Below are 13,051 nucleotides of genomic sequence, written 5' to 3' on the forward strand. Positions count from 1 at the left end.
ACTTCAATGATGCACAAGCTCTCAAGGTCAACTTGAGAAGCTATATCTTTATAGCCACCAGTAGCAGACTGAGTGGCCACAGGAGATATTAATCACATAACACACTGCCTCACTCTTCTCAGGGTACAAACTGGACACCCGTTTAAGGGATTATTTTCTTCCAAGTTTTTCTTTACCAAAATAAATCAGTAAGTAAATGCAGCTTGTTTCATCAGTGGTTATAAGAACACCCCACTGGTAATGATTTATTTTGCATGCCATGAATCAGGTACTAAAAACTTACTTCATATCACTTGAGGCAGTTGCTTACTAAGTCTTTCAAGATCAAACATACCCTAACAACCCAAGCCACTGAGACGCAGCACCTACCAAAGATCCTGCAGCAATCTGAATGATACTAACTTCTTTCTAGCAAGATATACAGGAAAGATGAGCTATACCATAAACAGTATAAAATAAGGAAATGTCAGTTGAGCACTCTTATGATGGCAAAGCTATCAAAACACAGACCGTATGAAAATCCTAGTCTTTAATGAAGAAAAAGAGCATTACAATATCAAAGAAATGCACAGTGATCAATTTATGCACCCTCATCAATCTTTCACAGTACTGTAAAGCCATTTTTCTTTCGCTAAAATACAGATGACGCACTACTGTGCCCAAAGACCTGAAGGTAGCTGCAAAGCAGACAACTGACCTAAGTAAGTTGTACTGTCATATAAGATGTCAAAATGATGAGACAACCTTACTCAACCTCCAGTACAGAAGCAGCACTATGCTTACAACAACTGTATTCACATCCAATTGAAATTACTAACAGCACCTTGGAAAGCTGGAGGAGCTGAAGTCTAATTCAGTAGTAGCATAAGGTACAGCAGTGCATTCTTTTTAAAAAAAGAAAAGGTTCCAATAAGAATGACAACCTAGAACCTTCCACTTAAATTTTATAATGCGTAATTGGAAGCCATTCAACAAAGGTGTTTTCACTTTTTTTTCCAGATTAACAGAACTTTACCAACAGGAGAAAACAGATGAAAAACATGTGTGCATGTACCTATTACTACATTTTTAAAAAAATGCACAAATTCCACCTTGTCTTTTTCGCTGATATTTTTTCTTTGTTTTGTATTCTTACCTTCTACTGCTCTCTTGAAGAAAACTTTACAGCTGCCACATGTAACTACCCCGTAATGACATCCAGATGCCTCATCTCCACATACCAAACACACTTTGGAAGGCCTCGAAGAACCAGATGATACACTTCTCAATGAAGAGCTAGAGAAAAACAAAGCAAAACAAAAGTTATGAATATTTCAAATCACACTGGCCACAACACAAAGTTCAATTAAGAATTTATAACAGGTATATTGCTCAAGGCACCTAACAATTAGGAAACCACTACTCTTTCTGGCATTGCCTTGTTCAACATATGTGTTGCTTTAATTAGTAGAAGAAATATTTTATTGTCCTCTTTAAAACACTTATAATGTATCAATGTTAATGCGAGAAATTACCACAAGGGCAGACGAATTTATTGGTAGCAGATGACTAAAACTGAAAATAAACAAACAAACCACTCTGGCAGTGTCCAGAAAACTATAAATTCCCTGGATTTTTCTGTTTTTTTTTAATTTTTTTATTTTTGTCTCAAGCCCTTACAGGCAAAGTACACCTGTAATAAAGCTGCTAAGACCATTTCATGAAACCATACAGCACAGTGGTAACTTCTCTTCCCTTATTCATGGGCCCGCCTATCACTAGAGTGGCCCTTGAGTTTATAACTTTTCCGTAATTTTCTATAATGTTTCTATAATTTCTGTAATTGAACAGCTTGCTTCCAAGAATAGTGAATTTGAAGCCTTTTTGCATTCAGCAAATGTAGAATATTCTTTTATATTACAGTAAGTGCCAGGAGAGCAGCCCAAATATTTTAGAAAACATTCTGAAGTTTTGCAGGTTGATGCATCTTGCAAACTCAACCTCAACTTAAAACATAGGGTATTTTATGTTGCTGGTTTTTTGTTGCTGTTGTTGTTGTTTTAGGTTTTTGGTTTTTTTTTTTTTTTGAACCGTGACTTTCAGAATATCTCTTTAATTAGTATTTTCTATTGACAGCTCTAAAAGACAGTGCTCTTCAAAAACCAACCCCATTTCATAACGCAGAGAGTCTCCTCCCTCCCTTCTTCCCTGGGGAACTGGAAATGCCACCCTGATGTATAATTGGCACGTTCAGTGAAACGCGTCAGATAGCACAGGAGGAGAGAGCTTTGGATCCCACCCACACCTGCAAAGGACCGGGGACAATCTTCCCCTTGATACTGTCTCCCTTCTCCAGGTAAACATGACCACTTGCATGTCTTCACACCTTATCTCTCTGAATCCTGTCAAGCAACTACAAAAACAACCCTGGAAAACTTTACAGCAGTGGTGAAACAGTCTGATAGTTCAAAATACAAATCAGAAGCTATTTGTCAGTCAGGTATTGGGCAACAAAGTTCACAGGTACGCTTAATTCAAATGTAAGATAAGCAGCTGATTAAGAAATTCCAGGGATGCACTCCTTGCCTTTTGCAGTCTGTATCTTCCTTTAAAGAGGTACACAGAGGCCAAATGATTTATCCAGGGGCATGGCAGGAATGTCACTCCAGATCAAGGACCACGAGTCCCCTTGCCTGCAGCTTCGCTGCAACATTCAAACTAAACATCTTTTTAAGTGGTAACGTTCAGATGTTAACCAAAAATGTTCCCAATAATATTCCTGTTCTTGTCTACTCGCTAGTCTGTTAGATTTAATAGTTTTATTCCCTGTGCTATTTATACTTTCATTACATAACGTAACACTGCTTGATAATTGCTGGGTGATGGCATTAGCTCATCTGCCAGTGAGACAAAAGAAAGCCTCCCCAGACCTAAGTCAGAAAGTTTGATTTGCTCAAGTCACAGACAGGCACGGATATGCACACTGGGTGAGCAGAGCTGTAAGGTAGCTACTTTGGGATTTACCAAGACTATGCTGCTATTCAGCACTGCATTTCAGCTCTGCACTTCGATTTGTTCAGGAAATGAATGCGACTAGGGTAGAAACCTCTTTTTCCCTGCATCACATTGCAGACTGTGTGAAAAAAAAAATTAAAAAAAAAAAATCAAGCTTCTCATTAAACAATTTCTTCAGAAGGTGTCTGCTTTCTAGAGAAAATGTCAGCAACCTGAAAAATTACCGAGTTGAAAATTCATGTTTTGCTTTCTCACTGCAAACTGCAGTATTTTGTCTGAAAAAGGAAACATTTCAGTTCTGACACACCACCAAAAATGTCTCAGGGCATTTGTAATTTCGGTGCCGCATGTCCCCATTTCTTCACAAGACACAGAAATTCTCCTACTGTACGACTACTGTAGTGCATAGTCTTTCTACACTGAGAAAGGTCACTGTACTTTTTTAATATCTAAAAAGGTAATTCTGGTAGAGAACTCTTACTGTGCTGAAATGGAGGATCTCACAGCAGTGTGTACATACAGACACGGCTGTGTACATACACAGAGATATGCTCTTTTTAGTTGAAAATAAATTGTCATGCAGCATTTGCAGAAGGTGGGAGAGCCTTTTTTAGATATTAACTACCCTTTAAAATTCCACTTACATGAATTAGTGGGTTAAAAAAAAAGCTGGTAACGACACATTGAGACACTGTTTGATCCATAACTATTATTAAATGCCCACCTAAACTGTTATCTTTAGCATATTTTATACAGTGCTTATCAAGATAAAGGGCTTGAACAGAGCTAAATGGCAAACGTAGAGCTTGAATGCAAAGCATGTATTCAGCTATTCAGCCATAGCAGCACAGGCGGAAGCGTAACATTCTGGAATAAAATTTAATTAATTCCCATACATCCTTTTAATCAGATTAAAAGTGGAACAGGTTAAAACATAAATGAGATATTTTCATTTTTTAATAACGGTATCCAACATGGAGCAATTCTCAAATACTCTGCTCCAAAGAAACGCTGATATTAGCTGTTGGTACTTAAATCTCCTCCAATTTGTGTCAGTTTAAGCTGTGATTGCCTTTTAATGTTTTGCTTGTTTGGTTTTAAGATGACCTATGTTCTCTTTCACCTACGCTACACTAAAGTACTTTCTAATTTAAAATGCTGTTACGTTACTTCATACAGGAGTTATAGTGGTGCTCGTCCACACCTGCAAATAATAAAATGCCAAGTTCCAAAAATATGCTCAAATCATATTGCTAAGCTTCAAATTAATCCATTCCCTCCATGGGAATTCTGCTCTCTACAAGGGATGAATGGATGGCTACATCTTTTCTTCATAAATCTTTTTTACATTCACACCGTCATTCCTTTCTTAGAAACTTGACCATGGTGAATAAGATTTGTATCAAGGCCAGTTTGGTGAACAAACTTCTCTGTCCTCAATTCGAGACCAGATATCCAGCTTGTATGACACAAACACACTTGATCTATTCATTACTTGCAGTAAACCAACTAGTTACTTCATCAGTATAATTACATAACCTATACGTATAGGCAGAAACACTACAGTAAAATACTCCCCTCTTTGAAAAAGCTTCTTTCATGCGTGTTGTTTTCAGTTAAACACTTCCCTTTTCATTATTTTTGCCACTGAAACATCCCATAAATTTTTATTAAATAATCCTAACCTAAATTGGTATTTGGGAAAAATACTGTTACTGGGAATAACAATAAAATCTAAATTTTGATTATACCAAATACACAAATTAATTCAGTTCGAATTTTTTTTTTAGTGTACTCAGTCTGATTCGTAGCACCATATCAAAAGCTTAGTTAAACTTCCGATCACTCTGGTAGTATACTATTCTCTTGTTTAAAACATTACAACAGTTGGTCCCAATAAGAAAAGATGCTATAAATTCAGACCACATAAAACCTGACTCCTTGGACAGCAATTCGCTCAGTGCCAAACATCTATTTCAAAGACACCCTAAACCTAACAATATCCATAGGCCACAGCAGCAGGATAGAGTCTTAAAATGCTTAGTACAAGTGAAAACACTGCTTTTACACATTTGCAGAAGTCCAAACTAGAGCAACAAGTATTGCTCTGTTATCCACAGGTTTTTTGTTTTTGTTTTTTTTTAAAGTTTTGGACAGTGGGTTAAATACTGACCTGGAATTTTTCTGTGGACAGCAATCTACTTTCAACCTTCTAACTGAAAGTACAAGAAAGACAGGATGAGATGCCACAGAGATTGGCTACTCATCATTGCTTTTATAAGCCAGTGGTTTTCAGTCTTATTAAAGGTTATCATTTTCATGCCTCTGTCACATTTCCAATGTAAAGAAAAATAAATAAACAAGAAAACATCCATACTACAGGATGCAAAGAGAAATGATCTAACACAGCATACATATTTTATCACAGCAACATTACAGCCAGGGGCAGCATGGAGCAGTTTAACAATGTCAAATGTATCTTCTAAATGATTTGTAAAATTGTCGCTTAGATGGCTCCACTCACATTTGTCACATTGTAGGGTGTGTGATGAGGAATAAGCCTGATTTATTAACCTCAACAGTGCAAATGTTGGCAGTTAAATACTGACCTTGACCAGCCATTGCCATCAAATTCATTTGTGCTTCCATAAGTTGCTTTTAGTAATAGTTATATGGAGAATTAATTAGAAATAACAGATTTTGTAAAGAAGAGTCAATAAACCCACAGATAATCCAGCGTTTTAAAAGCTGATTACATAGGTTATTATGCTTCTCAAACCAGATGTCATACAGGAGCACCTTTCTGATGATAAAACAACACACTTCAAAGAAGCACAAGGCACATATGAATCCTAAAGTTGTTCGTTCTAAATACTTTCATTAATATGAGAGCTGGATGAGTCCTCTTTAAATTCCAAATAATTGACTTTTTCATGCAGAAGTTTCCCCATTGTAAAAAAATCAGAAGGAATCTGGTTTCCTCAATAAATACATTATGAAAAAGTAAAGGTAAAAAGTTGAGATTGGCAACAGGGTTTATTTGGTTTGCTGAAAACGTGGGAGGAAGAATAACCAGGAGCTGCCACAAGATGCACAAACTGTCATGACCTCCAGCAGTGGCATGTACCATTTCCCTGATCTCGCTCCACGCCGCTAGTTTTATTGTCAATGCTGAGGTCTTACTCATGTAAGTTCTGCCTCGTGCAGCCCAACTTTCTTAAAAAGTTTCACTGCAGGACTGTACTCTGGTTCTCTACTCTAACTACACGCATAAAGCAGATTAGCAGACTGGAAAATGGTATTTCTTAAATGTCAGACTACATAAACCAATCTTCTTGTCAGCAGACCAAGAAGGCATAGAGATGTGAAAAGGTAGAGAGATGAAGTGATTGGATTTTAGGAGGGGAAGGCAGTCACATGAGACTCCTGAATGCAGAGTTAAAGAAGCAATGCTGAAACCGTATCAAAAAAAAGCCTCAGAAACAAGACTCAGAGCAACATTTACCCTCTAACGCTTGGCACAGGGGCACACGAATTGCCAAATAACCTAGCAGCACATTCTGTTGACTGAGTTTCCTGGGGCTTTATCCCACTCCTACAAAGATGAAGACAGACATAACAGAAGCGGCTATGTTTCCTTGACTAAAACAATCGGACCTGGACTATGACCTCTACCAACCCCAACACCTAAAGGCTTAAAATTAACCTTAAAGCCTTAGCTTTTAAAAACAAAAACAAATATCCTTTAAGAATCAGAGATCTAAATATTTTAGGAAAGCTAACTGTATTTTAGTGTATTTGAGGGATGACACAGGCACCAACTTAGTATCTGAGCCGGTGTATGCTTATTCTGCCATGTGAAGTACTCTATCAGTCTGTAAGTAATGTGAGCAGCTAGGGAAAGACTTTTCTTTAAATGTTTTCTCTTTACTAGAATAACAGAACATAACAGAAATATTTCTCCACTCCAGTGAAGTATTCAGGAAATGCAATTAAGGAAAAAAAAAAACAACAACGTGTAATCTAGTACCTTCTAGTCCCATAAATCTGTTACTGCAGAAACATCCCAGAATTCAGAATCTTGAGCTTTTGTATGGATTATCATTTATGCACATTTGCTTTGGTTTAGTTAATGATGAAGAACTCATGCTATCCTTTGCTGTTTGCTATAAATAAAAAAAAAGTAATCAGTATCTTACCAAAATAAATGCATTTTGTCACCCATGGACCGGAAGATGTCTTTTTAAGAAACATTTTTAAAAATACCTTCAGCAGACAAATGCAGTAGCTGTTATGCTACACTTAATTTAACAGTTAGTTTCAATCTCCTTTCTCTCCACAATTTCAATTTTCAACTGCTTAAATTCAAATACTGCAGCACTAATACCAAAGTATACATTTAAACAAAAATTAAGCCAGCATTTATACTTTTTATTCCCCACTTTAAACACTTACTATGATGAAACACGTAGAGAAAAACGTAGAGGAAAAGCACATGCTGTTAAGAAAGATCTATGAGATCATATGGTTTCTTTCCTCAGCAGCTGCAGCTTTCACATCAAGTTACTTTATTTAGCAATGCTTAAGGATCATATACAGCACTTTTATACCTGGATATTAATTACGCTAAGAAGTGAGCTCTGATGTACAGTGATAGAAGAAAAGGCTCCGCCCTCAAGCTCCCCAAGTCTAAGAAAAGTTACTTATTATTTAAAAAGAAACATTTAAATTGCAATATTTATTCTGAAGACAGAAGCTGATGGGCTGTCTTTGCTGTAGCCACCAGTAAATAGGTTCCTGTATTTATTTTAACCTTAAGGTATGTGTTGATTTTACAGAACGAAGCAAGTATACTAAGCTCCTTCAGCTTCCATTTCCCTTAGTGGACGTTGATAGCAGAACCCAGCATTTTCCCGAATCCAGCTGTAAGCCTTGACTTTTCCTTGACCTTCTCCACCAGAATCTTTTGGTAGCGGCTACAGTCTGCTATCACATTTTTACCTTAAAGTTATCCATTGTCTACACAAAAATAAAAACTAAACCATCAATAAAGGTGTGTTATGATGGCCTGAAACTGGTAGCGCTTATCTCCTAGGGGAATAAATGTGCTTCCAGCCCACTAACCCAGAGAAGCATAACGTCCTGCATATAGTCTTCTGAAAGGCACTTCTCCTCAGCTACTGCCGTAGTGTAACAAAATCTTATGTCCCAAAGAGAAATAAGATTCACTAGTTCTGCAGTTTTTTTAGTATATAAATATAGTTATCAGTTGAAAATGAATGGTTGATGTATGTAGGAAGTTTACTACTAAGAGCTTTGGAACTCACAGAGCAACAGTAAGCTTAGCAACACATTTGCTCTAACTTATCATATTAGGCCCACTTATAGAATTAGTGCAGTTTAAATGCATGCAGTGTTGGTTATTTTTCTGTTGATAATAAATTGCAATGTGCTGTATGGAAAGATAAGGCAGAAATACTTTATCTGGAACATAATCTAGTTAATTATTGCAAATCTAGGGGGAGAAGGGTGGAGGAGGGAGCAAGCAGGGGATATTTAACTCTCTCTTTGCCTCCACCAGCTTACCTGTTGTGACTAAAGAGAAAAGGGCAGCTTTGAAAAGCCCATTTTGCCTAGCACCACTGAAAAAAATATTTCAGCTCATTATGCATCCTGATCACTGCTGTAGGAGAGCACAGTAGTGTTTACTTAGTGAGGCTCTGCTGCCTTCTTGGTTCAACAGTTTGTGAACTGCACAAAATGCAATGATTTGAGGGAGTTCCTCCTGCTCTTGGTCACACCGATGGAAGAACATTGCTGTAAGGCATTACTGGTAAGACATGACAGTTATGCTCTTCTACTGAGGACTCTTAAGACAAAAAAAGGAATGGAGAGTACTCTTACAAGTCCAATGCAAGGAGATGCTACCAGTAACAAGAATATCTCCCTCTTCATGAAGTCTCCCATTTACAAAATGAAGCTCACTTCTTTTTTTGCATATCCTTCCTTCAGAGTCTAACCAAGCAATTCCCACAAACGCTTTCCTTGGCCTGGAAACCTTATTAAATGAAATCCTTATTAAAGCAATCTGAAATGGCATTAAAGAGCAAAGTACTGACCATTTTCAACCTAAAGAAATGTCATTCTGTCGCCAAGCCAGAAATCTGACTGATGTGCCTGCCAAGGGCTTGGCACTGCAACTCCTAAAAGAACACAAGTCCTAAAAAATTTTATCAGAAAAATTAGTCTAAAACAAAAACAGCGTGGTCCAATCAGATCAACTTTCCTATTAGAAGCTACGTGCTTTACCTTCTAAGTGCACACTACATTTATTGAGAGAGTCACCACAGCATTAATGCCCTAGTCAGACAATAAAAATAAAGTTTATAAAAGAGTTCCATATTGAAATAAAAGAGAAAAATTAAAATACTTCAGAATAGCAAAAAGTAAACTGAACTGCCATCCCAGACTAATGGGGATTAAAATACCACAAGAGAAAAACCTCCAGAGCAACCATGAAGCCATAGGGAAAAAATGCACCAAAGCACAAAAAGGGTTACCATGGGAACAAAGGCTATTTTCCAACTTGTCAAATAAAAGCCCCAGTATGGCAGACCTTTACTCATAAGAGCAATTCTGCAGGCTTCTAAAGGCAACATGTATAATTATTACACGAGCTGAAAGACGTTAATGGGGGGTGGGAGGATTTTGCCCTTTCAACTCCCTTTTGCCCCCACATCCAACAAGACAAAATTAGTATGTATGTCAAAAGCGTATTGGCATTCAGTGCCTGTGTGCGTTATAGTGTAATTCCACACAGGAACAGAAAACAGAGGTACGAAATCTTGCACGGTAATCTAAATTTTATAACACGACCTAGGGGAAATGAAAGGCACCAGGCAGCTCACAGCACTGTTTAGTATGAATTAACACACAGAACCAAGTAAAAGGACTGAAGCCCAAAACCATACCAGAGGAGATCCTGACATGACCGGCCTTCACGTGCCCTATGTGGATTTGTCAAAGGAAGGCTGGGAAAAGATAAAGCCCTCTGAAGACAATCTTACTAATTGAAAGGTAATAATCCTCAATACGGTTCTGCTCGATGCTTTATGTTTTACTGGAAGCAGCCAGCATGGCACCTGCTTCAGGCATTACAGTAAAAGCAGAACTCCAACTTTACCACCGTCTCTGATTAACAGGTGCTTTAAGTCATATTATTTTGAAATAGATTCTGCCATATCTAAAAACACTGTTTGAAATAATGAAGGCTTCATTTTATCAAATTATTTTTCTATTTTAAGAAATTCAAGCTGTTCAACGCTTGAATGCATGTAATTCTTATTTGATAAAAGAAATGCAATGGCTTGCAGTTAGGAAACGACACAGCTGTAGGGGTAGTTTCTACCTTCCTAGTCCTGTAACCGCAATAAAGCATCTTCTCTTGCTACGTAAACGTGAAAAAGCCAGGGTGATTTCGCCTTCTGCCTCCTTTACTATTCTCCCCTTGACACTTCTGCAGGCTTTTGCTAACTTTTGACAGTGCAAAGAATTTGGAGGAAAGTACAATCATTATGGGGAGAAGAGCATGCCTGCATCGTAGGGAATACAAGGCAGGCATCTAGGGGACTCACACCTGTCAGCTTCTTTCCTTTCTTCTTCCCAACTCCAAAAGGTAAGTTGGACAACTTCAAGAGAAAGAGAAGCTGTGAGCCACTCATCTTTCTAGGACCATCCACTCTTCACTGTGCTCACTTGCAGAAGAGCTTGTTTTGAAATGGATGTAGAGAAAAAGATGCTTTAAACTTAACACCATCACCAGCTGGAAAGACATCTGGGACAACAGTATAGCTAAAGCACCTGACATCATATTCCAGCATGCATGTAACCTGCCTGTAAATGCACAAACTATGCTCATGCAGTACAGCCTTACAGTGATTCAGTTTTTAACTTTACATACCTTGGATTCATATGGACTTGTAACTTTTTTAGACACGGGAATGGCTCACGTCAAGAAGCGACATCAGAGCTCAGACTTCTGAGTAGAAGTACTACTCGATATTGGAAGATACAGGTTACAGTTACTAAGTACACAGCTAACTTTCAAGAATCCTTTTAAAATCCTCAATAATTACACAACAGGAAATCTCTGTTCCCATTAAACTGAGTAAGAATTCTATTGATAGTAGAGGCAGCAGAAAAAAAAATAATCAATTCCAAACGTAGTTTTAAAATATTCCCCAGTAGAAGTGCTTTCAATTCCCCATTTTCACAGCAAGAGTAAGAGCTGACATGTAATACAGTTACACTGTATTAAATAACTGTAGTTTTTACTTTTAAATCAATTAAAATATCCCTCCATTATATGTCAAAGTGACAAGTAATAGCCTGCTGAGTGCCATGGAAAATTTTGGTCAAATAGCAGATGAGGGTTGCAATCACTGACTGATACCTAAAGCAAAGACTTTTGGTAATTCTCCCACAAGCAATCGCAAATGCTGACAAAGTTCAAATTTGTCTTGACAGGATTGTCAAGGCAAACTAGAAATGTTCCCAATTGCAAGTCAAAGAATTCATTTTTATTCAACTGAAATTCATTCTACTGCTCCCATACTAATGATACGCAACACTGTACCGACCTATCTCTCTGGCTGAAAAGCTGAAACTCATACAGCAAAGATTAAAAGAAAATGGTAGTGTTAAACAAAACAGAGACCAAGGAAGTTATGCTCTGCAACAAACACAACCACAGTTTGTTTCTTAAATCCTCTGTTGTATATTGCCAAAGCTCTCTACCAGTACATAGTAGGTCTCGATTTCAGAAGGCAGTTTACATTTAACTTCAGTGGGAATTATAGTTTCTACAATAATTAAAAATACCACCATTACTCCCTTCTCAAGAAAACTATGTTTAACTGTTTATGTACAGAAACACGTTACTGTAGAGGCAAACTGACAGTTGAGTGCTTGTAATCATGTGTTTATGCATGAATTTACAGAATTTACATAGTAATCAAGGTATACAGCAGATGGAGCAGCATTACTCCCTAAGCCATCACCCCTCAGATCCTACTCACAGAGCCTACATGTGACACAGGCTTTCCATTCTCTATAGCAAGGACTGCAGTATTCAATTCATTGTTGAACTACAGCATCACATAGACACAACAGGTTCCACACAGAGCGCAATTAAAACCAAGCAGAAAGAACCTGACGACACACATTCTTTGCTTCATTAAGCATTTTCTGCCTGTTCTCAAACAATCTTTTTTTTTTTTTCCTCCTTCCCCTGCAGCCACTGAAATAGTTTCTGCTATGAACAGGTGTACAATGTGCAGAATAAGCACATACGAAAGAAAGAAGACAACTCAACAAAGAACTTCACAGTTTCAAACATAGCAGCAATAGCAATACAGGAAAACTTTATAACGTTGCTGAAGGAGCCCAGAATCCCCTACTGCAATCCCTCTGCACCCCGTTCCCATCCATGCAGTTCCTGGTTCAAGAGCCCACAGCTCTGCACTGCTCGCAAAGCGTTACAAGACTTAAAATGATTCCTTGCTTACATATCTGCTTTCCATATTCCCAATTAACATACACAAAAGATAGTCAGCGCTAAGCTCCAAAGTGTATAAAAATGGTTATACTATGCTTTTTTAACAAAAGATTAGCTGTTATTTGTGAAATCAGTGAGTAGTGAAACAGTTTCCTAAAACTTCCTCCTTCATGTCTAGTATCTGCAATGCTTAGTAGGAGAAAAATGCACATAGTACTTTTTTCTCTTTATTTTTTTTAGCAAGGACTCTAACTGGACACTTACTGCAATGGAAGGTATAAAAGATAACCACCCGAACTGGAACAGGTAGTAGCTATCCACTGTCAAATCTAGATTAACTTGGATGTCAATCAAAGCTTTTTAGGTGGTGAATGTGTAGACAGCCCAGTTACATAAAACTGGATTTCCTTAGGAAGCTAACCTCTGCCTCAGGTTGTGCTGGACCCACTGTTGTGGTCAACAACTTGCAAGAAAAAGGAGCCAAAAAAGCTATAATCCCTT

At 37.7% G+C, this 13,051-nt stretch overlaps 1 protein-coding gene across 3 annotated transcripts in view; it reads right to left on the reverse strand.

Annotated features, from left to right (window-relative positions):
• Positions 1–13,051, reverse strand: part of NR3C2 (nuclear receptor subfamily 3 group C member 2) — a 201,587-nt gene that overhangs the window by 87,269 nt on the left and 101,267 nt on the right. For all 3 annotated transcript variants that reach the window (XM_085222172.1, XM_085222171.1, XM_010709546.4), the window contains one exon: positions 1,136–1,275. In XM_085222172.1, coding sequence (XP_085078298.1) covers positions 1,136–1,275 — 140 coding nt within the window. The remainder of the gene's footprint in view (positions 1–1,135; positions 1,276–13,051) is intronic.

Source organism: Meleagris gallopavo, chromosome 4 (assembly GCF_905368555.1).
Source record: "Meleagris gallopavo chromosome 4, MGAL_WU_HG_1.1, whole genome shotgun sequence".
NCBI lineage: Eukaryota > Metazoa > Chordata > Aves > Galliformes > Phasianidae > Meleagris > Meleagris gallopavo.